At 36.3% G+C, this 26,874-nt stretch overlaps 1 protein-coding gene across 1 annotated transcript; it reads left to right on the plus strand.

Annotated features, from left to right (window-relative positions):
* Positions 1–281: 281 nt before the first annotated feature.
* On the plus strand, positions 282–26,874 carry LOC127977266 (hepatocyte growth factor). The gene is made up of 18 exons (XM_052582053.1): positions 282–510; positions 2,994–3,150; positions 3,726–3,838; positions 5,337–5,451; positions 7,719–7,861; positions 9,121–9,241; positions 10,941–11,059; positions 13,017–13,182; positions 13,871–14,004; positions 16,211–16,304; positions 17,889–18,025; positions 19,767–19,799; positions 19,965–20,070; positions 21,220–21,294; positions 21,919–22,068; positions 22,174–22,280; positions 22,788–22,930; positions 23,246–26,874. The coding sequence occupies exons 1-18, from the start codon at positions 462–464 to the stop codon at positions 23,426–23,428; spliced, it is 2,145 nt and encodes a 714-aa protein (XP_052438013.1). The 5' UTR covers positions 282–461; the 3' UTR covers positions 23,429–26,874.

Here is a 26,874-nt window from a genome sequence, read left to right on the forward strand (position 1 = left end):
TATCAATTCACAACTTTCCATGCGAACACCCTCAGGGAGGTTAGTCAGCATCTCACAGCTGTGTTGACATCTCCTCAACACTTTCCACCCGCTCCAATAAATTAGACAGGCAACACATATAAACAATTTGTATTTATTTTACTTCCCGTATCGGTTCAACAGCCTCGGTGTGTATCAGGAAATGTGATAATATGCGATAATATTATGTGGAGGAATGGACAGTGGCGAGGCGACTTTAAATGGGGCTGGGGAAAGGGGAGGGAGCGCGTGAGGTAGAGTCTCTCAGCTCGCGCTCATCTTCAGTCAGTTCACTACGCGCTCGCTCACTGTCCGCGAGAGTCAGCAGCAACCACTTAGAGACTTTCTCTAAAAAATTGCCTTATTCAGAGAAGGAAAACGACAAGACTTCTGACATCTCTTGTGTCTTTTGAAGGGGGTCACATACAACTATCCAAAGCGACATGTGGATTTACAAAATTTTGCTCTGTGTGGCCGTGTTGGTTTACTCAGGTAAGTTTTCCTTCAGTCAGAGAAAGCGTCTTACAGGGTCTCGTGCATTATATTTTAAGGTAATAACTGTATTATGTTTTACAGCAATATACATACGTGTAATACATGGTTTTAGGACGAAAACTGAGGTTACCATGGTTATTTTTTGTAGCATCTTTTTTCATGAAAGTAACACATTCAGGTTTTTTAAAGTCATACAGATTATGCTTACTGACTTATATCTACTCATATAATTTTTTTTTTATAATTTTTTTTTTTTTTTAACAAATCAGTGCTGAGTCTGCTGACACAAATGTCCACACTGCTATGGACAAATAAACAACAGCATAATAGACTTTTGATGTAAACTTTGTTTTACTATCTATTGCTTGATAAAACATTTATAACACATATCATTAAAATGTGTTATTTTATGTGTTTATTTCCTCAAAAACACTGTTTACTTATAAAGATGATTTACAATATGCATATATCTAATAACTGTGAATAACATTATGTAAATATGTAAATTTGTACTGCATTATAGTTGAGCATATGTATAGGATATTTAAAGTCTGCATGAAATCAAAATGAACTCTTTTTACATTGTTAGCACACATGTGCAGCTAAATCTACAAAAATAAAAATTATTTGTAATCTTTTAATCTGAAATTGGCTTGAAATGGCATTCCTTCTCCGATGATGTCAGTTTGACGACTTGGACTGAACATCCTAAACAACTTCCCTCCTCCAATCTTTAGTCTCTTGCAAGCTACAGATAGTGAGTAGGTTTGCTAAAATCAGGTCTCGCCTTATTTTTTATTATTCAGTATTTTTTTTTTTTTTTTTACTGTGAAGTTCATCTCAAGATTAAATAAATAAATAAATAAATAAATAAATAAATAAATAAATAAAAATCAGTTACAACATCCAGTTAACACAGACTTTAAAGTTCCTTAATGTTACTTATTTTGTATAGCCCCCCCCCCAATAAAAGTACAGTAGTCCCAAAAGAAGCCAAATCACATACTCTGACCTGGAACTCTGCAGAACTTCTTTATTATTCACTTAAATTTCAGTTGTTTAATTTTTCAGCTATTGAAATACATTGGGCATGCAACAAATTTCAGTTCATGACTCAAATTACATGTGTATCAAAAGCGTCACAGTTCCCAAACATCGTATGAAGTTTCACTACGGAAAACTTCACAGATGTTGACATTCATGGTGAGTGGGCTGTTTCTTCGCAAAACATCTGGATAAATGAGTCACCGACAGGGTGCATGGAGCCGAAGGGAGAGATATATTGTTGGAGTGTGGCACTGTGAAACCCTTCTTTTGAAATCAAAACCGCTTTATTGCACAGAGCCTATTTATTATTCTGTGTTTTTAATCTTCTGTACTTCTGTGACATTGAAGGGTCGGTGTAAGTTGCCCAGAGTTTAGAACAGCTTCGTTTTTATTGATTTAATAATAATAAATTCTGTGTAATATTGTGCAAAAACCTTTGTTCAGACATATTGAGCCCAAGGAGATGTTTAGAAAACCTTTCCAACTTATCTAACCATGGTGCTTGTTGTTCTGTTCAGACTTACATTCTAATAATATCCAGAGTTAGTCAAGAGTTGGAGTCTCTTCAGAGAGCATGATTGTTGGCTTTGGGTCAGTTTTAGAGCTTAGACTGGGTGTAATGTTCCTTGGTTGGTCTACTATCAAAATGTAGGGCTTGTTCCACACACACATAACAAGCCTGATCTCACAATGTGGTTTGTGGCTGTGAAATTGGTGCTTTCTAACCATGTGCTTGGCAGATAACTCAATTCTTTTGACTGCAGCTGGCATGGATGGGCTCTGGTGGTGATTTGAGAAGGTTTGGTGATTAACGCGTGTATGCATTATGAAAGGTTTGGTGCTGATCCTTGTGTGCAGCACCAAACCTTTTCCCCTGGCCTTCAGAATCCTCTCCACCACCTCACCAAAGCAGACAGTGATTGATGCCTTTGCATCCTGCTGTACACATAAAGCTAATTTATTGCTTCACTGACTTTAATAGCAAATTATTTTTTCCCTTACTGTTACGACTCAATAAGGATATGACCCAGTAAATATTCTACCCACCGCATAACTGAGTAGTCGATTCATGACCTTAGTATTAGTAAGTTCTTGCACAACTATGATCTTTGTGAGAGTAATACTTCTAGCTGTGTTTCATTTAAAAGGATACTTTTGGCATGTTAACAGTCAGCCTGGCAAAACTGACAAACAATTAAATCTGACCAGGACAGAGGGATTCCATAAAGGGATAGTTCACCCAAAAAATGAAGACTGCATCATCATTTACTCACCCTCATGTCTTTCCAAATATCTATGACGTTCTTTCTTCTATTGAACTCAAAAGAGGATATTTGGGAAAAAAAATAGTATAAAATATGCGTATAATAATAATATAATTATTGTTTATAGCCTCTCCCACCACGTTCTAACATGTGTCATCTGTGTGGCAGAAACGAAGAGGCATGCCCTGCAAGATTATCAGAAGACTGATGCTGTGCGCCTGGTCACGGCACCTGATGTGTCCTACATGTCCAAGGGCCGCAAGATGAGTTTGGTAAAGTGTGCACGTCGCTGTAGCCGCAACAGGAAGCTTCAGTTCATCTGCAGGTACAGATGTCTACAAAGATTAAATCACAAAGACACTAAACTTCATATGTAATCATAAACAGCTGAAGTGTGTCTAGAAAAGGAGCACACTACCAGTTTGCTCTTGGAAACCTGCTGATTTGAAATATAATTGGGTTAGCTAATTGTTTACAACACAGTGTGAGAGGAAGCAGCTGGAATCTGTTTAACCAGTGGAAATCAAACATCAGCAGTCCAAGTATTTCCTATTTTGATGTGTCAGGTCGATGACCTCTGGGTACTTCTGCATAAAAAAGAAAATGCAGCTCTTAGTAGATAAAAATGCCATGAGGTTGCATGACATTTGACCTTTAGCTCTTGCACTGCTTTTCTTTTTTTGAGGCATCATCTGACTTCAAAATGTAAAAATGTGACTACAATAGCTATTTTATGCTTTGCTTTAAATTATAAGAGTATCTACTAAATACATTAATTGATGACCAATTAATGACCTAAATACATTGATTGATCTTGTCACCATCCTCGTTGTTTTTTTTTGTTTTTTTGTATGCTTAACGTTATTTAATATGATTAACATGTGCTATATATCTTTGCAGAGCATTCAACTTTGATCAGAAAAATGCAAAGTGCCATTTACTCTCCTATGACAGCCTCACTGTCAGTGTCCGTATGGAGAATGACTTCAACTTTGATCTATATGAGAAGAAAGGTAAAAAACCTGCTTTATTTCCACAGACTTTTTTTTTATTTAGGCCAGAGAGCATGTATAATTGGGATTCATGAGATATCATTGATCAAATCAACATCTACCAATATCAGTGTTTACAATTATCTAATTAATCCCATATTACGAGTATATATATATTATTTTCAATTCAAACAGTACTATTTTTTACACCGGGTTTAAAAAATATGAAACCATTAGCAATCTTATTACTGTGTAATACCTTAATCCTGTTTGTACTTTTTTTGTTGTTGTAGAACGTAAAATTATAGATTTGGCTTTGAAATTCCGAAACAGTATAGATTTCTGATATAATCCATCATATCAGGATATTTTTTTATGCTTATTACTGTTATTGCACCTAAATGTCTATACTGGGGCATAGTTTGTTTTTAAACTCTTTTAAATCTCAAAGACATCTAGAATTAAGACTATACTGACATAATCTGCCACTGTTTCAGTGTGAATAATTGTGAGTGTCCATGTGATGATGACACACTTATACAAACACACACACACACACACACACACACACACTAACGTTATATCTATCCACCACCAGGATAAGGATGATACAGCAAAATGACTTTCACGTAAAGTAAATATCCCACTGTTTGCCCCCTACTATTTCTAAAAGTACTGCAGATTTTCTGAAGTGTAAAACTATTGAAGTTCTTAAGACTTGGCATTTATCAAATGTTTATGCAGACCCAGAAACACAAAGATCAGGCAGGAATTTCTGTTGACTTTGCTTGTCTGTATGTTTTACTGCTGACAGCAAAGTGCAACAGTGACATTTAGAGACTTTAAGCAACCTTGGTTGAAAACTTTGTGTTCAGTAAATTATATTATTTAGCTTTTATTCAGCCAGTGCACATCAAGTTGATCAAAAGTGACAGTAAAGGCATTTAAAACAAAAAACACAAATTCAGCATACATCATTAGAATGGTTTTTGAATGATTGTTTAACACTGAATACTAGAGTAAAATAAAAAAAATAAAAATAAAAAAGCTTTATCATCACAGATGTATAAATAAATAAAATAAAATATGTTAAAACAGAAAACAGTTATTTTTAAATGCGATAATATTTCACAATATTATTACAATTTTTTATGTATTTTCAACCTTGGTGAACATTAGAGACTTCTTTGAACAACATTAAATAATCTTCCCAGCAGACACCTGGATTTCAATTTGATGCCAAATATTAGCCAAGGCTTGAACAAAATGATGTAGCATCTTTTTAAATTCAGTTTGGATGGCAGTGGTAATTGGGTGAAAATAGGTAATTAATTTCACATAGTGAAGTCAAGTCTTTGATGTCAGTTTGATTGGCAATCAATTTGTGATGTCAGTCTGATTTGTGATCTATTTTATCACAAAAATATATAGATATATAATATAAATATATTTTTAGTTAGACTTTTGCACATAAATATTATGTAACCCAAGGTTTGTCTGAATGTTTGTTGTGCTTTAGACTTCATGAGAGAATGCATCATTGGTAATGGATTCAACTACAAAGGAAAGAGATCGGTGACCAAGAGTGGAGTCCAGTGCCAACTCTGGAATACCCAAAAGCCGCATGAACACAAGTAAGTGCTTACTCATCCTCTTTACCTCCCATTCGTGATTTGGTCTGTCTCTCTCTCTCTGTGGGCAATTAAACCCAATTATCCACCATGTGCATTTTTTTTTTGGCTATCAAAAGTCTTGTGGAGTGTAGATAGTTGTTAACATCTCCTTGGTAAGTTTCAGTTTATTTATTTATGCACATATTACCCTATTAGAAAGCTAATGGCAAAACAGACTTTGTGAGTCGTAAAAAATCCCCATTAGTCTCTAATGATGATGAATGTGTAGTTTTATGCATGTTGTCTTACTGGCTTTGGTTGGTTAGAGGGTTCTCACTGAGTCTAAGTGTGACAGTCGTTGATTCTCAGAAGTGGAGGGCCAACAGAGACAATTAGGTCAATGACAGGAACGCCAATGAGCGGCCAGCACATTTTCAAACAATTGCTTCCATTCTTTCATGACCAAAAATAGATGTTTGTTTACAATTATGCCTATATGCATAAATACTTCAGGACAAGTTTACCCCCAAATATACATTTTTGTATACACTTACATCTAAAAATAAACAACAAGAAGCCATATGCAGCCTGGAACAGATGTCATGTTTAGAGGATTTGTGCATAAGTGGGAGTTTGACAGAAAGCAGCACAAAGCTAAGATAAGATACCTAATGCAGAACACGTCTTTGAGTTCATTACGGCTACAGGAATTCATTAGGGACACCACATGGTGCTTCGATTTACTTCCTGTACTGAAAGTCGATACGATAGATCTGCCCTATTTTTTTGGCCTTTACAGCACTTTTCTTAAAACCTGAAAATGTAATTACCTTTTTAGAGACCTTGAACCCTTACCACCAACTTTCCCGCTCTAGATATTTCCTTCTCTCGTTCTCCTCTTTTTTCTTCAACTCTTTTTATCTCTCTAATAGACATCAGTACAGTTTTAAAGCCAGCTTTTGATATGCTTGCCTCTGAAACATCACAGGCATGCTTTATCGGCTCAAAAAACCAATGGACCTGAACGTTCTGAAATACCACACAGGCCTGTAGGTCAGCTAATTTGTCACAGATTGCATTTTTATCTGTATTCATCAATCATCATGAACTTGATGGTTGATTTGTGTTGTGCATGCCAAAGGCAATTACACAAAAGATAATTACCATTTGGCTTTAGGGAATGATTTATTAATGGTTTACAAATATTTGCATGGCAAGGGTAAAATACTTTTTGAAACTCTATGCATTATCTGTATCTCAGAATTTTACCATAAAGTGGTACCCATAAAGAAATGGTAACTTTAGAAAAATAAGTCTTAAATTATGTACAGTTGATAAATATTCCAGTCATAATTGTGGCCTGTATTGGTCTATATAGGATGGGTCATCCCATCATGGTGGTCACCAATGTCACATATACCAACTCCTAACGTTATTGCCATAACCCATTTATTTTAAAATATTTTGGTTTCAGAATAAATGGATTATTAGATGAAAGATAAATGTGTAATTCTATAATGGCATTGGTAGCCAAAAACATTTGTTTTTGTGTAATGCTACTTTCATAACTTTCAAATAATAATAATAATAATAATAATACTTAATTCCTTACATTTATAATGTATGGCGCTTTTCTAGGCACTCAAAGCGCTTTACAGCATCCAAATAGCCAAAGTAAAATGCTATTAAAACAACAATGCTCATAATGAGCGTTCTCTCACTCAAGCACTGTTCAGTTTTTGACCTTGTCTGACCAAAGACTTTACACTACACCATTCGCTTGCCAAAATCATTATTTAACTACATGCATTTGTTGTTTTAAGATTCCACCTTTGCGCTTTTTCCATAAGTAATAAGAAAAAAATTAAGATGCAACAATTCCCCCGGAGCCACGTGCATGTTAAGATCTTGCATCACAATGAAATGTAGAGTAGCAGATGTGTTCTGATGTAAAAGATATTGTTAGTCATGCCATTCTTATTAATATAGATATAAGTTATTGAGATCTCCTGTTGTACTTGGCTGGAAGTCACAACTGTGTCATGTGACATCCAAGTTAAATTTGTGATTCTTAGTTCAGTTGTAGTATCAGATGTTATTGTAATAAAAATACAAAAAACCGAATAAGTGTAAAGGATTGCTTACATCAATAAAAGAGTATTAAACCTCGCTCTGCAGCTAAAAATGTCAAGTAATGTGTAAAAGAGTGACAGCATGAAATTTGGAGCAATTCAGCTTAAGATTCACAAACTTCATTTCAGTTTAATGTTTTCTTCTCACTCTGTTAGTTTCTTACCCCTGAGGCACAAGCACAGAGATCTACAGGAGAATTTATGTCGTAATCCAGACAACACCACAACAGGTCCTTGGTGCTATACCACAGACCCCAAAATACGGGACCAGGACTGCAGCATCCCACAATGCTCGGAAGGTGAGTCCAAGACCATCAACCTTTTATATTTGATAGATCACAGTATGCTCTTTTATAGCTTTTATTTTTTTTAGATATTTGATAAAGCTATGAAATGAATGTCAGTATTATTAAGATAATTTGGCCTTTAAGAGAAGAATTACAGAAAATCATTGTACATTTCTAATTTAAATCTCTGACATTTAATTGTAAACAGTTTCTTGGCAAAACTGAGCTTTTTTTTTCATCTGGAGATTTCAAAAGCCTCATTTGTTCTCATTTGTTCTCAGTTGACCGTTTTGGAGAAACAGTTTTGATGTTGAAAGGATCTCACTTATGATATCTCTTTTTAAAAGCTGTTTAATATGAGCACTTGGTTTGCATTGATTTTCAGCCCTTTAAAAACACATTTTTTATGTGAATTGTTCATTTATTAGATTCAAGACTTTATCTATTGAAGAAGAATGAAAGCGCTTGATTGTTGGGGTGACTGGAGGTTTCCGTTAATAGGAGCACACATTGAGTAGCATATGCAGAAAAAGGGGTTTTCTGCAGAAAAAGCCAACAAATCAGGCCAACAAAGAGAGCCTCTTTTCTATTTGAAGGGTTTCATAGTGTGGCTGGGAGGGTTTGTGAATAAATTAGTTTCCCATAATCAAATACCCGCACAAACACAAGGAAAATTATGCTTTCATGAGAGTGGCTGACATGTTTCTGCTACAGCGATCTGCTCCTTATACCGTGTGTACTGTACAACTAATAGCAGGATTTAGAGAGATGACTCTAGCTGAGGTGACCCCCATCTGCTGTGATATTTGGCTTAGTCTTACAGTTACTAAACTCTTTACTAAGTACTGTAATAATTACATGTTGCTTTAACCTTTTATCAAACAAAATATTTTAGAAGCTGCAACATACATTAGGGGTTAAAAGCAAGGCCTCATGATTGGTACATCTGCCTAGTAAATTGAAACGTCAGATGATTTATTTTTAGACAATCTGAGGGGTCACATGTGGCTGCGTAATTGCTTGTCTTCTTGATAAATGCGATTACAATCCCTGTGATCATTAATCATTACTGATTAGTCTATGCGTAACAAACATGTGCACTAATTTACTAACAGCATTCAGCCACAGATGCAGTCTTCTAACTGTTTAACATGACAAACAAGGTTGAACTCTGTTGAGTCATCCTCACAAGCATGCTAATATCGCTCAGCTGGACTCTTTTGGGCCTTGTCCTGGTTAAAATTCTTACCAGCCATGTTCCATGTTCATAGTGGAATGTATGACGTGTAATGGAGAAAGTTACCGTGGACCATTGGACCACACAGAGAGCGGCCGGGAATGCCAGCGCTGGGACCTTGATGAACCACATAAACACCTTTTCCACCCTAAAAGGTATGAGACCTACCAGAAAACGCATACAGTAAGGGACAACTTCTGTTAGACTGATTTTCATAAAACTTATTATTTTGCACATGGAAGACACAAAATCCATAGACTTGCATTAAATGAAAATGAAAATTATGTCATCATTTACTCACCAAGTTGTTCCAAACATGTACACGTTTCTATATTCTGCTGAACACAACAGAAGATTTTGAAGAATGTTTGTCACCAAACACTTTCTGGTGTCCATTAACTTTCATAGCATTTTTCATTGTACTTTGCATGTCAATGGAGACTGAAAACTTTGTTTGTCCACATTCTTCAAAATATAATAAAATTTTGAGTAATTTTTGATGAACCATTCCTTTAAAGAGGAACCTGAGACTAATCTAAAATATTATAGGGAGGTGGCCTGATTTGCGACAAACTAACAACCAATCAGAAAATGTTAGCAACCCCATAGCAATGCTGGAAACCATAAAATCCACTCAAAACACTTGCGTGAGTTTTGCATGGCAAACAACAATCACACGTCTTCAGATGATTAAGCTTCAAAGAGAGTTTCAGATATCATTTGAAAAAACTAGTCAGTGACTTATCAGTGATAATGTTTTGCTGAAGAAAGCTAGGGTCATGAGTGGATCATTGGGCTCATGTCATTTAACATTAATTGTGGAAAATTATTCAGATATGTTTTAATCTGTCTGAAATCACGATGTGTGCAAGCATCTTACAGTGATGGCCAAAAGCAGTCATGAACAATTACATTTTGTTTTTTGGAAAACATCATCTGTTTTGTTCATAATGGACAGAAATAAGTTTCTTGGACATCTTTACTCAATTACATACCTACTCTGTGGAGAATAACAACTGAAAGAGTTGACCATATTGCTACCTGATGTACATGCACTTTCCATTCAATGGCATTTTCATTTTGCATAACCATTCCAGTGGCCCAGTTACATATTTAGTTCTGGGAAACAACAATATTGTTAATCTTGAAATAAATGTCAGTTTGTTTTGAATACCTCCCTTAAGGGTTTCTAAACACACAAAGTCTATTTTCTTAATATGTCAGATTGCATACATGGTAAATGATTTTGAATTTAGCCTAATCCGGAATGGCATTTGTGAGCAACTTTGAAAAATATTTGAAAAATCAATAAAGTTTTTGTCCCACTTGACCTCATGGGAACTGTGTCATGCCCCCATTTGATATAAATCACTAAATTAAATGACTGCTTTGTGTGAACCTACCAAAGAGGCAAAGTGTCTATGATGTCTTCAATCAACCATAAAAACCCATTTAATATTACAAGACAGAAGCTCTTCGACCTTTACACGACAAATCTGCCACAAAATTATAGACAATGTTAGTGTAAATTGAAAATTAAAATCAATTCAATCAATCAAATAGTTAAGATTGAATTTAAATTATCTAAAAATGTATTTAATAGGAACAAATATAGGGTATGAGCATGCAAAACTAAAAATTGTGCAGTATGAGTCTTTACTTGTATGCAGAGTGATGAGCTTCTTTCTTGTGTGCTTTACCTAAGAGGTCCTGTTGTACCAGTGGCAGAGAGCATGTTGTGTATTTTCTGGAGGTTATTCAAATTTTATTCTGCCTATAAGTCAAAGATTTGTAGAACCAGGATAGTTGATATTTGGCATGTTAAGTGTATTCGTTTCGCCCTTCCTATGACAGATACCCCGATAAAGGTCTAAAGGACAACTACTGCAGGAACCCAGACGGGCGCCAGAGACCCTGGTGTTTCACCACTGATCCGAGCACTCCATGGGAGTACTGTAACATCAAACAGTGTGGTGAGTGTGCGCGTCCGCATCTTATGTGTAAGATGAAGAGACAGAGAGAAGAACAAAAAGAAGCCAGAGAGAAGGAGAATAAAAAGAGGCAGAGTTTGCCAAATTTACAACTTCCTCTTCCTGTAGCGCTGGCTCCCCTCTCGTTTGGGACCCTCACAGGAATGTTGTTTGTAAATGAGAGAGAGGAGGGTCCACCTATAAAACGCTCTCTTCTCTCTTTCTCTTTCCTCAGCTCTTGCCCCGTCTTTTCAGTACTGTGCCTCTGTGTTTATTTTCCCTCATCAGTGCAATAGAGCGTTGCCTTATCTGCATGAGAGAAATGTGCTTGAGTTTCAAGTGCTATGTAAACCTTCCACGCTAAAGACAAAACACGCGTGTGGGTTTCAAACCCCCAGTTCGTGCCCAAAAACCTATTATTATAATGACACCCTCACCCCTACCTCCTCCTCGCACTGCCTCTGTTTATTTTCATTAGCGAGGCGACGGCATGTTGGTTCAAGTGGGAAGCGAAACATAAACTCAGGCGTCCGACTCTCGTGCTCTTCACCATTCTAGACCGAGGCACGGGAGTTTCATTTGGATTTCAGAGCTATTTGGCTAATCCATGTCCATGTAACCTTGAGCAAAATCCAGTGATGGATTCTCAAAGATCACCGTCTTGGGAGGAACTTTTCACCACACTCTTTCCTGTTTGGCAGAGCGCAGCTTCTTTTCATACACCTCAGCATCTCAATAAGTAGCTAAACAGAGTTTAGCTATGTATGTCACTCATTTTTCACCTGTGGAAACCATCATGTGCATCTCCTTTACAAGATATGGCTATCGTCTAATTGCAGAAGGAACATTATATTAAACAAGACTATCTGATACTCTATAAAGCTAAACATGCTCTTAAAAGATACAATACTGCTCTGCAGTAAACATAGTAAGAAAAAGTGCCTCATTGTTTCCATTTGCTTAACTGCAAATATTGCTAACCTAACATTGTACAAAAATGATCCCAGCTGACAGAGAATGTTCTCAGAACATTCTGGCAAGGTTCTCTCAAAGGTCTGAATAGACATTGTCCCACTAGTGTTAATAGAATGTTTGTTCAAATCCTATCTGTTCTTTAATAATGTTAAAACGTTAGCTCAAATTATTATACATTCACAAAAAATTTTTTTTTTTTCCTGAAATGTTTAGTTGGATGTTCGTCTAACATTTTTTAAATGTTACTTTTTCGTTACTACTTTACTAGTTTCAAAATATTTTCAAAATGTTCCCAAATGTTCAACATTAAAAAATCACGTTACCATAATGTTTGTAAAATCATAAAATGGAATGCTTCCTTCTTGTTTTTGCAGACCTTCATATAAACCTAAAAAAACATATATAAAACATTCTGAGAACATTCAAAAACAACGTTAATTTAACTTTAACATTTTTGTTAGCTGGGATAACACTGCATACACTGGGATCCACTGTAGATCTCTTCAATTTCTCAGTGTACTGGATGCATTTAAGAGTTTGATTTTGGGTTTTAATAGTATGACTAGGACTATATTCCTATGCTGCTAGCCTCATTAGCAGACTGAAAAACTTTCAGTTTATTGGAGGTAAACATAATAACTGTTTCCAATGAGCGTAATTTATTGCAATGAGATTCATAGGCAAAAAGAATATATATACTATATCTGTTGTGGACTCATAAAACACTTACGTTTTGTCCTAAAAAAAGCTCTGTAGGCTACTGTTTCAGCATTTGTCACAGACTGAGTGACTGCTTTGACTCATTCAGGAAGCATCTCTCTCTGTTATGAAGGATAAAGCTGTTGTTATTCCTCCCTCAGACAGCACAGTCTTACAGTTAATAGTGAATCTATGATTCAGCGCTCATCATGCCTAAGGAGTGATATTATGCTTCATTCTCTCAATCTCCTTGTCTTTCTGTTAATGTTTTACATTGTTTACTCAGATTCAGACAACGGCGGTCACATTGAAAACACAACAACTTGTTTCCATGGGCGTGGAGAGGGTTATCGTGGAACGGTTGGCATTACCCACGAGGGAGTGACCTGTCAGAGATGGGATGCCCAGTTTCCCCATCGACACTTTTATACACCACAGAATTACCGTTGCAAGTAAGAAAATGCTCCTAAAACATATGCATTAAGTATCGATGTAGTTCAAATATTGACCTGCCTTTTATTGAAAGACTAAAACATTTAGTACATTTAGACATCACAACAGATGAGAAATTATAAAAATGGGTGAAAAAAATGTCATGAAGATACCTTTAAATGAGGAACCCATCAAATCTAAGGAACAAAATAAAACGTTTTACTTGGACAAACACAGCCAACAAATGAAAGAAAATAAAATTTTTATATTTTTAAAAAAATACTTTTTTAAGATCAGTCTCAGTCAGTTCAGAATATGCTCTTGTAACTCTATATGTGTGATGTGTTTAACTGTAAGATTGGGCAGCTATGGCCTAATGGTTAGAGACTTGGACTAGTTACCAGAAGGTTGCTGGTTCGAGTCTCGGTGCTGGCAGGAGTTGTAGGTGGGAGGGAGTGAATGAACAACGCTCACTTCCACCCTCAATATCCATGGCTAAAGTGCCCAAGACACTGAACCCCCGGTTGCTCCCTGGGTGCTGGATATATTGCTGCCCACTGCTCCGGGTGTGTGTTCACTTCTCACTGCTGTGTCTGATGGGTTAAATGCAGAGCACCAATTCTGAGTATGGGTTACCATACTTGGCAAATGTCACGACTTTCACTTTCACTTTGTTTATATGATTAAATGTACGCATCTGCACTGCAGGGATCTCCGGGAGAACTACTGTAGGAATCCTGATGGTCGTCATCTCCCATGGTGCTTCACGACTGACCCCAATGTACCTATGGCATTCTGCACCAACATCCCTCGCTGTGGCGTACAACTATCTGAACCTGAAGGTAAGAGTCATTCACATTATTTTTTTTTTCTGGTATCCATTCGAAATTTTGGCATTTCTGTTGCATGTTACCAGCATTACATTTTCCATTCTCATTCAAACAGATGTGCATGAACACAGACATTCAAAAATGTTTTAACCATTTAGACCTCATTGCTCTTCATAACAACTCAAATTTATTACAGCATATGTTTTTAAATAACAGTAAAAAAATATATACAAACCACTTTATGAAATCAGTGTCTGACAGGCATTGGGAAATACACTATCTTACACAAGGCTACTGGGTTTTGAATTCAGTGACGCTACCATGGAAAGGCATCGCCTTATTGGCTAGCTAATGTTCAAGAGTGTCATGTGTTCTCAACAAATAATTATCTGTCCAAAGATCACAGTGTTGTACTTTTATTCAGGCCATGAACTCTTACAGCCTAATCAGAGCTCAGGGATATTACTACAGTATAGAGATAATTTTATGTAAAATATCAGCATCCTTGATTTTGAGAAAATCCAGGGAGAAATGTACTGTTTTATTGAAATCCAAGGCATATTGATACTTTTGTTTGCGTTTGAACATTTCAGTGGAAACTGAAACTAATTGTTTCAAATATAATTTATTTGGTAAAAGCACTGTGGCAGCTGTAGCTTATTGATAGAGTATTTTAAGCCATGCCCTTGTCCAGAGATATTTAACTCTTGTGAAGTTTTGTGACATGTCTGACCCTGGCGTTGCCTCCTCTCTGTCTAGATGTGTATTTCTGTACTGCGGACAAAAATTCCAGTACACTAGGCCAGTTTACAGACAGCGACCATAAAACCTATTACACTTATTTGCTTTTCAGAAACATGTTTATAATCTAATGGTTTGATCTTGTTTTCCATGATGTTATGGCTGGCGTTCTTCCAACTTTGTTTCTCTGGCTGACTAAAACTTCTGAAGTAGTTCCTCCTTTGCATATCAAAACGACCCTCAAAAAACTTCCTTGACTTTGTTCTTATTAATCCTCCCCAGCAAGACATAATATCTAAATAACTGCTTTTCATGATGCTCAAGAATGTTGTAGCTCTTTACCCCTTCTTTTTACTCTCTTTCATTTGCTCTTTCTTGGCTGTCTTGGCATCGGTATACTGTGGTCCCTGTAGTCCGATCTGCAAGGCCACTAATGGGGGCTGTTTGAAACATGTGCAGGGAGCAGGAGCCACAGTGTGGGAATGAGACAGCATGAGTCAAGCATTAATCACTGCTGACAGCTTCGTGTGACTGGCAGGGCCCAGAAGACGCTTCATAGAAGGACTCGCACAAGCGCTGATGTTAAGATCGATTTAGCCTGTGTTCCAATTGAGGCCGTTGGGATGATCGTTCGACAGTTGTGTTGCACTGGGAGCCCTGCTGTGTTTCCATAAGCAGTGTTTCCACAAACCTGCTGTGTTTCTTTAAGCACTTTGACTTGCAGAGTTTGATAATAATTTTGGGGCATTTAGGTTAACAGCATTGATTAAAAGCAAAGTTCTCACTGGGATCAATAAAATATCTCTATTTAATCATGCTGTATATGAAATATATCACTTTATGCATAAATTAATTTGTATTTATGTTATTGCTTAGTGAGTTCAGAGAACTTGAATTTAAACTTTGGCAAAATCATATTTTGTGTATTTACCTTTTTTTTTCAACAACTGATTGAATATACTTTGATGTAAAAATAAAATAAAATAATTAAATAATGTATTAAATTAAATTAAAATTAGACACGATGCCTTTGCAGTACTAAAGTACTAAAATTACAAAAACTGAAATGTAAATTCGTCAAACAGTAATTTAAATCTAGATGACATAATATAATAAAAAAATACTAGAACTTAAATTCAAAAGGAAACTGAAGATTTAAAAAAGCTAATTCAAAATATTAATAAATACCATAATTGTATATAAAAAATACCCAACACAGGCAACTGGTTGAGAAAAGTGTGATATTACTTTTTAAGCAATTTTATGTATAGTGTTTGCCTGAAAATTTGTAAAAGTTTATTTTAATGAGGGACCAGATCCATATCTACATAAGTAAGTTAAAAAGTAACTAAATATCATAGTGAGTTTTGCACTGGCAAGCACACACACAGAAAATGTTATTGTTTACTATTATTGCACAGCATCTTTATAATATCTGCTTTAGTTTGAAAATATAATGTTTTTTTGTCTGTCTCAGAGTGTTATATGGGCATTGGTGACACATACAATGGAAAACGGGCAAAAACACGCTCTGGCCTCCCTTGTGCTCCATGGAAAGACCACAGTAAAAGGTAAGATCTGTCCATACACTGCAAAATAAATGTCTGTGTATCTTAATTTCAGAGTAATAATTATATCTTTTTTTCATTGATTGAGCTTTAAATGGAATAAAATAAAGAAACAGATTTTTTACAGTCCTTCAGTATGGACAAACATTTTGTTTTCTATATGAATTTTCCATATTAAGCAGAACCACAATTTATATCAGTGCAGCACATAGATTCAGTCATGGACATTCACTCAGTTTCCATGGAAACCAAACTAGGTCCACCTCTTGCTATGCAGGATCTCAAGGACAATCCCATGATGCCTTTGTGCCACTTTGTAAGGGGAACAAACTCCATTTAATCATCAGGTTCAAGGGTAAATCACAGCAAGTTGTCGTTAAACTGGTGAGAGTGAATAAATGGGACAGATGCTTTGTGAAATATCTCATGTTTGTAAAATATATGTAAGCATATGGAGCTATCAAATATGCATTGACAGTTACGTACAGCCATACGTGAGTGTTAAATAGCAAGGGTTTAAATTTGTTGCTGCCAGGTGTGGTCTGTTTCCTCTAATGCAGTTATGGTTTTGCCTGTGTTTAATGTGCACTGGCACATTATCAGTGAGCGTGCATGTGTAAGTCTCAGAGGAGTCGAGCAATCATTTCCGCAAAAGGCCTGTGTTGTTTCTGCCATCCACACTCACCCTGAGATGTGTGGCGTTAAATAACTTCCTGATTTATGAACAAGTTCCAGGTCAAAGGTCGACCTTTCCAGAACCCTGCCAGCTCATTGATGCAAAGCTCAGGGATTGTCAGGTTGCGTTTGTCTTCGTTGAGAAAATAAGACCCTCACGGTTTTCTGAGGAAGAAAAACACGTTTTAGTGCAGGACCCCCATTCTGAAGAGCTCTAATTGATGGTAAATGTATAACAGTTGGAGTGACTCAATTCCTTAAAAATTGTAGGCAGGCCAACCCAGCTGGAACTGGATTCTTTAGAGCCACACTCTGACCCCTTTCCTCACCCTAACCCTTCTCAATGAACACATCAAAGTCAATCAGCTCCTTTATTTGGCCCGCAGCCTGTGAGCCGCCATGGCCGGGTTGCAAAGGTCACTGTTGGACGCACATTAGGCGTAGATTGTTTACATTGTATGAACCCTAGAGTAGCACGGCAAGAAAACCACCGGTGTCATGCATGTGCTCTTCATTGTAGCAATTTTGGTCTCTGGTGAACATTTGGAGAATTGTAGCATCTGTGGATCTTCCTGAATCTGAGTGATAATGTGGAAAAGCTTGGGGAAGCATGTCATGAGTAATGCACAGGCTAAATACTTCACCTTGCCTCCTGGGAGGAGCTCCACACAGCTGGGGCTTAAGATGAACTTATGAGAAGAAGATGTTTCTTTGGACTCTTCTTCTAAATGGATTTAGATGTATTGTTTTGTTACAAACACTGGATAGACTGTTTGATTCGTGTTAAATAACCCTGGATTTGCCTGAATGATGCACCTGATTTGTATGTTTATATTAACGTGATTTTTTTTTACTATGTTTTTAAAGCTGCACATCTTCTGTTGTAATGATGAAATTTGTTTTCGTTCTCAGTAGTGAAAGAGATGCAGACTTGCTGATGGCTGAACAGGGGGGGAACTTCTGCAGAAACCCGGACAAGGACAAACATGGCCCGTGGTGTTATACCAACAGCTCATCCATCCCCTGGGATTACTGCTCTCTCAAACCCTGTGAGTGAGCTGCATGTAGTCTGTGCTAACATTACAACCTGATTTTAGACCTTTGGGTTCACTAAAGATGCTGCTTGAAACATGAAGAGTCTAACAGAAGCTGAGGAATATGGGGCTAATTTAAACCACTGAACCCCCAAAAGCAAAATGCTAAAAAGATATTTCCTAAAGTAGACTAAAATTATGTATTCTATTCATTTAGAATGAGCTATGTCAGAGGTGTATAGTTAGAGCAGAACATAAAAGTATGAAAAAGAAACACTTTTCCTAGACCATTTCATTTGAGACTACAAACCATTGCAAAGCTGCAAATTATTGTAATGGAGGTTCTTAAAAATGTATCTAATATGTTGATTTGATGCTCAAGAAACATTGCTAATCATTATTAATGTTGAAAACTGTGAAAGCCTGTTTCCGCCACTAAATAAAAATAAAAAAAGGTAATTGTCACTTTTTATCTCACAATTGCGACTTTTTATCTTCACAATTTTGTTCTTGCAATTGCGAGTTTATATCTTGCAATTCTCACAATTCTCACAATTGTGTTATGAAGTCAGAATAGCTAGATGTAAAGTCAGAATTGCGGGACATAAACTCACAATTTTCGAGAAATTAAGATATAAAAATATTTTTAACATTATAAAGTGAAGTGACATTCAGCCAAGTATGGTGAGCCATACTCAGAATTTGTGCTCTGCATTTAACCCATCCGAAATGCACACACACAGAGCAGTGAACACACACACACACACACAGTGAGCACACACCCAGAGCAGTGGGCAGCCATTTATGCTGCAGCGCCCAGGGAGCAGTTGGGGGTTCGATGCCTTGCTCAAGGGCACCTTAGTCGTGGTATTGAAGGTGGAGAGAGAACTGTACACGCACTCCCCCCACCCACAATTCCGTCCGGCCCGAGACTAGAACCCACAACCCTTCGATTGGGAGTCCAACCCTCTAACCATTAGGCCACGATTTCCCCCGATTAGATGTCTATTAGATAAATGTTCATTTGTTCTTGCTGATAAATGTATTCGTTCCTTTAAAAAACACACACACACACACACACACAACCTTTTTAACAGTATTGTAATAGTTCACTCATTCACTGAATCATTTGAAGTGCTTCTGGAGTTAAGAATTTGCCCACTCAATTGTTTGTAGCATTTAACAGCTCTCACACACTTGTGTTGGAAGTTTTTACTTAAGTACAAGTAATGTCACTAACTTTAATTTGAGTCTATCTATCTTTATTTATATTAATGTATGGCAGTCGATTTCTGTATACATTACAGACAATAACCATATTTTGGACCATTATGTACCCACATATGCTTTTTTTGACTCTCATCACTGACACCGCAGACTTGTGTTGAGCATGTAGGCCATGTGTTACGAATCTACATACGGCACATCAATCACTCACACACACACACATGCGCACACTTTCCACAGAGGTTTCAGTTTAATTAAAGAGTGTAAAGTCCAGGTGGCTCGAACTGTCAGCACTCCCTCTGTCTCTGTCACACACACATACTCACATGTATAAGTTAAGCTTCAGTGCTGCGCAGGTCTAACTGGTCCCACATGCTAGACCAGACTTGTCCAATGCTAAAGACCTCACACACTTTCACTCAAATTATACTCTAAACAGCCATCACTGGTGACCACATCTTTTTTTTTCTCATGCCTATTCATTGCTTAGAACAAAAATAAGCTTTATTTCCTTTTCCTTCCTTTTTAGGTGAGCCCTCACATAACAATCTACCACAAAAAGGTAATCATGTCTTTCAAGTGTTGTTAAGCTGTGCAGATTTCCATCTGATAATCGTTTGCATTAGAAAGATTATTTCAAAAGCACTTTTGAGAATTTGTGTGTTTTTCTGTATTCTGATAAACTTCTATGTCAGCCCTCATTTTGTCTTTTCACTTCTCTTTACAGATGAGGGTACAAAGACCTCATGTTTTGTTCACAAGCAGGTGAGAATCGTCGGTGGTGGGCCTGTCCGGATTAAAGAAGGCAGCTGGATAGTCAGCATACAGAGAGGGTAAGTCATTTGCAAAATATGTAGATAACATATTTAACATAAGTTAAATAATATCATTAACAAAAATTATTTGTGGTTCACTAAGAATTGGTAACTCAAGAATTACTCATGTGTATTTATTGAAAGGTGAAGAATTACCAGTTTGACATTATAGTAAGACTTAATTGACTATAAAGCAGTTATTTGGAATTTCCTGCTTTAAATTGTTTTATTCCACAGTTTTCTTTTGTCATAAATGTCAGTTTTTAAAATTACTTTTCATTATTATTTTATTACATTTATTAGTTATTATTTATTTATTAACATTCATTATTTTATTCATTAACATTTTCTATTTTTAAGTAAACATATCAAGCATAAGGTGCTTATATAATTGTATATAATTATTTAATATAATACATTATATGATATTTATATTTTTTAAATATTATTTTTTTAATATGTTTAATTGTTTAAAGAAAAATGATTTATATAATGTAAAAATTATAATTTAATACTTATTATAATTATAATTATATATATATATATATATATATATATATATATATATATATATATATATATATATATATATATATATATATATATTTATATTTCAATTATACTGTAATGTTGAATGGCTATAATTAATAGTGGAAATTAAGGGAAAAGGCAGCAGCATGACCAATAAAAAACATTGTAGATATGTTTAGTCACTTTAGTGATAACTGGCTGTTTAATGGCCAAAAAAAAAAAAAAAGGCCCTTAAATTTCATCATATCACCTGTATATATATAGCGCATTAATAAGCATCAATATTACTGTTACTTTTGTTACGAATTCATAACCTTAACTAACAAGTTAGCATGCAGCTCATCCTCCACCAAAATACTTACTTGTTAGCATTATACTGTTAGGTAAAGTTAGAGTAATTTTACAGGATATTTGCGTTTCCCAAATCTTTGTATCCACTTTCTTTATATCAGCAGGTCCTAAAAAGCAAATCACAGGGAGATTGAATGTAAAATTCCCTCCAAATAAAGTGCAGTTGTCCATGAAGTCAGTGTACAGACAGCTTCTCCAAAGTAAAGCCCTGCGCTGTCATGTTTTATAATGTGAGAGAGTCATGTTGGAGATGCGTCAGTGTCTGATGTCTCTCGGTCTCTTCAGGAGCACTCACTGGTGCGGAGGTTCTCTGGTCAGGGAGGAGTGGGTGCTGACAGACAGACAGTGCTTCTCGTCATGGTAATTATCTCCAGCCTTGCTGCACAGTCACCGTCGTGCCCTGCCCGTGACCTCTGGATTCTCAGGGTCATAGGGTCAATGATCAGTGGGCTTCCTTGAACATGTAACCCAACAAATCAAAGCTGCGGATCTTATAGAACATGCATCTTATAGCATGAAACATCCATATATCTACTTATCCACAAAAAGAATACAGAGATCATATCACAGGGAATCAAATTTACCTTGAACTTTTGAGATTAAAATATTCCTTTTACTACAAAAACATACTGTAACATCATTCCTGGTCTAAAAAAATACAATTTTCAGATCATTTGCAAAATCAAAGCTGCAAAAATAATCTATTCTGAACTTTTTAATTGCAAAAAGACTAAAAAACATTTTTTGGACTTGTCACATGCAGTTTTCTAATATATCTGATGCATCTTGTTATAAAAAGCTGTTGGCATAAAAGACATTAAAAAATGTCCCATTTAATGTTGGAAAATATCAGAAAAATTGGTCATACCAAACTAAATTACTGAATTAATAAATTACTAAATTGCACGCACACAAATAAATAATTCTGAATTATTTATGCCCAAAACTTGAAATCATTCTTTTATGATATGCTTTCCCCCCCAGTGTGCCTGACCTATCAGAGTACAGAGTTTGGCTTGGTATATCCCATTTGAACGAGTCGGGTGAGAATGACTTCCACAGACAGGAGAGGAGAATCTCGCACGTCATCTGTGGTCCGGAAGGCTCTAGTCTCGCCCTGCTCCGACTGGCTCAGTAAGGACTGCTGATTAATCAATATGTATATTATTAATATATTCCATCTCTGATCTTATTCCTTTGTTGTTGATGGAATGACCTCTCTGTTCCTCTTTCACACAGACCTGCACTCCCAAGAGAGCATGTCAGAGTTATTCAGCTGCCTGTGGCAGACTGCAGAATTCAGGAGGACACCATATGCTCTGTGTACGGCTGGGGTGAGACCAAAGGTGGGTTCAATTTAAGAGCCAGTCATCAGAGACTCCCCACCACCTGACAGCTTTACAGGCACACAACATTGCTGTCTTGCTTCCAGCCTAACACAACAACCACCCAGTGTCTTCAACTGACCATAACCTTTGGTTCTTATGATAGCATGAATCCATTACCCAAACTTGTGTGCACACCATGGAACAGCATTTGAATACATTGTAAAAATGGGAGCAGAGTAGGAAATTAACCAGGGCTTGGGAGGGGAAAAAAAGTCACAAAAATGCTGCAAATATTTAGAATGTGAAAGTAAAAAAAAAAGTTCTAGTTTTGTTGTGAGGCAACATTAACAAACAGCTTCCAAAATAATTCATGTTTATGATGACAGCATTTTGGAAGGTTTTTGTGCTTCGGAACTACATAGCGTAACAGTGTGAAAGCAGGAGGGAAAGCACACAAATCTGAGTTCATATTCAAGTAAATGTGCCAAATATAGTCTCTAATAGAGTGTTTTCTGGCTTTCTCAGGCACTGGACATGAGGGAACGTTGAAAAGAGTTCATCTGCCCATAGTGAGCAATGGACGATGCCATCAGCTTCACAAAGGGAAAATCCCAATCAACAGTTCAAAACTGTGTGCTGGTGGCAGGATGGATGAAGGAGTGTGCGAGGTGAGTTTATTCACTATATTTACTCTCTGCAGGACGAGCTACCATTCAAAAGTTTGGGTCAGTAAGAGATTTCTTCTATTACTTTTTTAAATATATTAAAATAGAAAATTGCAGCTTTGGTGAGACTTCTTACTTTTAAAAATATTCCGTCCTCAAACTTTTGAATGATTGAACGACTGCTTATTTTAATCACTGACTTATTGAGACAAATGCAATCTTATTTTCAAACTGAAACACATTATAAGGGTTTTGGTTGCACTTTAACATTTATTCATACCTTTTACCTTTTGTTTTTTGTATTTTTCATGCTCACAGAAAGACTATGGCGGCCCTCTAGTATGCCAAGAGAGTAACAGTAAAGTCATTGTCGGCGTGAGCATAAATGGCAGAGGATGTGCCCTAAACAACCGGCCGGCCGTTTTCGTGAACGTGGCCTTCTATGCTGGATGGATTCATAAAGTGTTCAGAAATTATCCAAACTCAGAAGTAAACAACTGATGGAGAATAAGCAGGACTGAGCATACAATTTAAGAATAAAATTTTAGACTCTCCATAAATCCCACAGGTTATTTCTTGATTTAAGGGTCACCTGAACAGCTCTTTTTGAAAAAGCTTGGCCGAGAAACATACATTCAGAAACTACTCAAAGAGCTAGAACTGCGGCTGGAACTGTTGCTATGAATTTAAGCAATTTGTTCACCTAATAATGCCAGAACCGCAGAGAAAGGCGTTAGGAGACAGAGTCTCAAAGGCTAAATTCGCAACTAGCCATATGGAAATATAAAGACTACTGGACCGAAGTGCGGACGAGCAGCCAGAATCTGTTTCAAGAATCAATAGCAATTCCTGGCCACCAACCAAAAACCTCAAGTCCTCGAAGAGAAATCTTGCTGCAGTGCGCTACAAAGCTTTCATACGTACATTCAACCCACACATTACCCATCAAACTAACAATCTGGACTTCAGTTGGGATATTGGATTCAGAGACCTAACCCAAGTTTGAGTCTGGATTCAGACCAGGACTTGATATATGGATACAAATTCTCAGATCCCAACAGGAATCTGCCGTTCCCTCCTTTAGAAGTGTTCAAAGCTGACCGACGTACACATTTCGGCCACTCCTCATCGAGAAAGAGGGCTGTTATGATTACAAGTGCTTGTTGATATAAAACGATCATTAACAGTGTCATTCAAAAAGCCCCTCGATAAAGTATTAGCTGTTAGCTGTTAGCTAAATGTAGAACATCTTATGGGTAAAAGTATACATGGAAGGTTTTTTGCGTTTGTGCTCCTGATTATACTTGAAAACACACATGAGAGAGGTCACTGTGTCCCTCAATAACACCTACTCGTGTCGCCATTACAGATTGCTGTTTGGTCAGTGTAGGTGTTTATGTAGTCAGAGGTGTTCCATCCATTTCCAGTGTTGATATTTTGTCCGCAAGCCTGAACGGAGATGACATGACCTGCTTGTAGTGACATGCAGCAAAAAAATCGTAGTTGTCATAACATATCAGCATCTGAGGTTCCCATACACTCTGTTTGGTTTAGAGCGGAATTCAGAGGAGGATTTGGAAATGTGTGTTGTAAATACTGTGGTCATGGGAGTGGGGTAATCACTCCCAGTTCTTTCGTAGGTCTCATAGACCTTTATAAGAGGTTGGCCTCCTCCATTCCAGTGTCCTCATTGGGTGGTTTTATATATTTGTAAATACATCTGTATTAATTTCAAATGCACATTTTGTCTGTTGTGAAACTCAAGAACGAGTGTGATATTTTATGTTCATGCACATGTGTATGCGAGTGTGTGTAATGCTGCAAAGATGCATTGAGGCCGAAAAGTGCATCTCTGCAGGACAGAGAGCAAAACGAGCACACATCTTCTGTTCTTGTAGACATCAGAATAAAGAAATTTAGCGATTAATTTAGCTGTTTTTCAGATCAGAGCCGGTGTAAGATAAATCTGAGTGATTTTCTTTCTTGTGTGGTCTTGGATTGCTCATTCCGCGAGCATCTCGTTCCCTCACTCTGGCCTGCCTCCAAAAACAATCAGCTTGGGAAATTACCTCCAAAAATCATGTCGGCTTAAACAAATAGCTCTCTGAGTGATGGCTCATAAGTGTTTGTATTCCAACCACTCCCGATGCTAATTATGTTGGTTAAAATGAAGGATGAGTTTAATTTGTAAGAGTCCTAAGGCACAAGTCCTATGTAAGGACGTTGTTGAACACATTGAGATTAGTGTTACTAAAGCACAAGACAAGGCAAAAGATCCCTTCAGTCTTACCTCATTTGGCTTTAACATTTATCAAAACAAATGTTTTCGTGTAGTAGAGGTTTTTTTGTTTTGTCTTTGTTTTTTACTTTAGAACAATACGAAACCTGTGTTTTAGGAAACCTAGAAGCTGCTGGATGATGAAGCAGCTTCTTCTGAACTTTTTGAGGAAGACTCGTTGAGGAACAAATTCACTCGCAGTATTTGGTGCGAAAACCTGCATCGCATTCCATAACCATAATCAAATTTAACCAGCTGATAAAGTCATTGTCAATATTTTCAGTGCAAACATACCTCCTTTATGGATATGCATATTAGGCTAATTATGGAGTGTGTATTATTCACAAAACCCACTGATATTTGCCTGCTGCAATTAATGTCCCGGTACTGCAGTTAAATGACATTTCATTTTCAAGAGCTGTACATTATCTATTGAACATGGTTTGCACTGTTTCTTCATTTACATAATGTCTTTTTGAATCATGAGCTAAAACTTGTAAAAAAAAAAAAAATGCTTTGTTAAATCATAATTATGAAATAAAATGTTATTTATGAGATTAAAAAAATATGGCAAAAAAAAAAACAACAACATCATGATTGTGAGAGCAAAGCCATAATTGTAATTCAAATAATACAATTGTAATTCAAATGACATAATGTGTGATAATGAGGTCAAATAAGTGAATAACAAGTCATTCATGAAATAAATTCATAATTGTGAGTCATTATTTTGAGATTAAATTAATTGACATAAAAAGTCAAAATTATGTCAAAAGTCATAACTGAAATAACTAACAAGAAAAATATGTAATTGTAACACAGAGGTCATAATTATGAGATCATATTTGAGTCATATTTGAGATACTCTAAATTATGACAGGAAATGTCAATTGTGAAAAAAGATTAATTTTATGAGTTAGTTATAACAGTCAAAATGATGACAGGCATAATTATGACATAATAGAAAGTCAGAGTTCTGAGATAGGTATAATCTTGACGGAAAAATATATCTGAGATAAATTATGCCCAAAAGTTGAAACTGACACGCATATTTCAGATCAAGTTGAAATGGACATAAAAAACAAATGTATTATGATGGTCACAATTATGACATAAAAAAGTCAGAATTATGATATAGAGTCAAAAGAATGATCTTTGTGTCAATTCTAGTTTTTGACAACTTTTATTTCGTATTAACTTTTTGTTATAATGTTGAGTTTTATCTCATAACTTTGACTTTTCATCTCATAAATATTTGTTTTTTATTTTTATATCATAAGTCCTATGTATGTACTGTATCATAAGTATGATTCACCAAAGCATTTTATACTTTATGTGACAGAAATGGGCTTTACATTAGGCAGCACATGCGAAAAAAAGAAAAAGAAAAAAAAAGGCATGCGCACTTCAACTCTGAATTCTACTCTTAATGTCTGAAAAGGCATGTGGTCTGCCAGTTCATATGTGTTTGATAGATTGCTCCTCTCTCTGATGTTTATATGTGAGAAAGACGGCAGGTGAATGTATAGTGAGCTGCTACGGACAATGTAAAGTTGTAAAATGTTGTCTTTGTACAGTGTGTTTAATGTCTCACCTATTCATGTACAGTAATATTCATACTCAATGTATTATTCACCTCTCATACCGACTACAGTATTTATCAACTTTG

Source organism: Carassius gibelio, chromosome B18 (genome assembly GCF_023724105.1).
Source record: "Carassius gibelio isolate Cgi1373 ecotype wild population from Czech Republic chromosome B18, carGib1.2-hapl.c, whole genome shotgun sequence".
NCBI lineage: Eukaryota > Metazoa > Chordata > Actinopteri > Cypriniformes > Cyprinidae > Carassius > Carassius gibelio.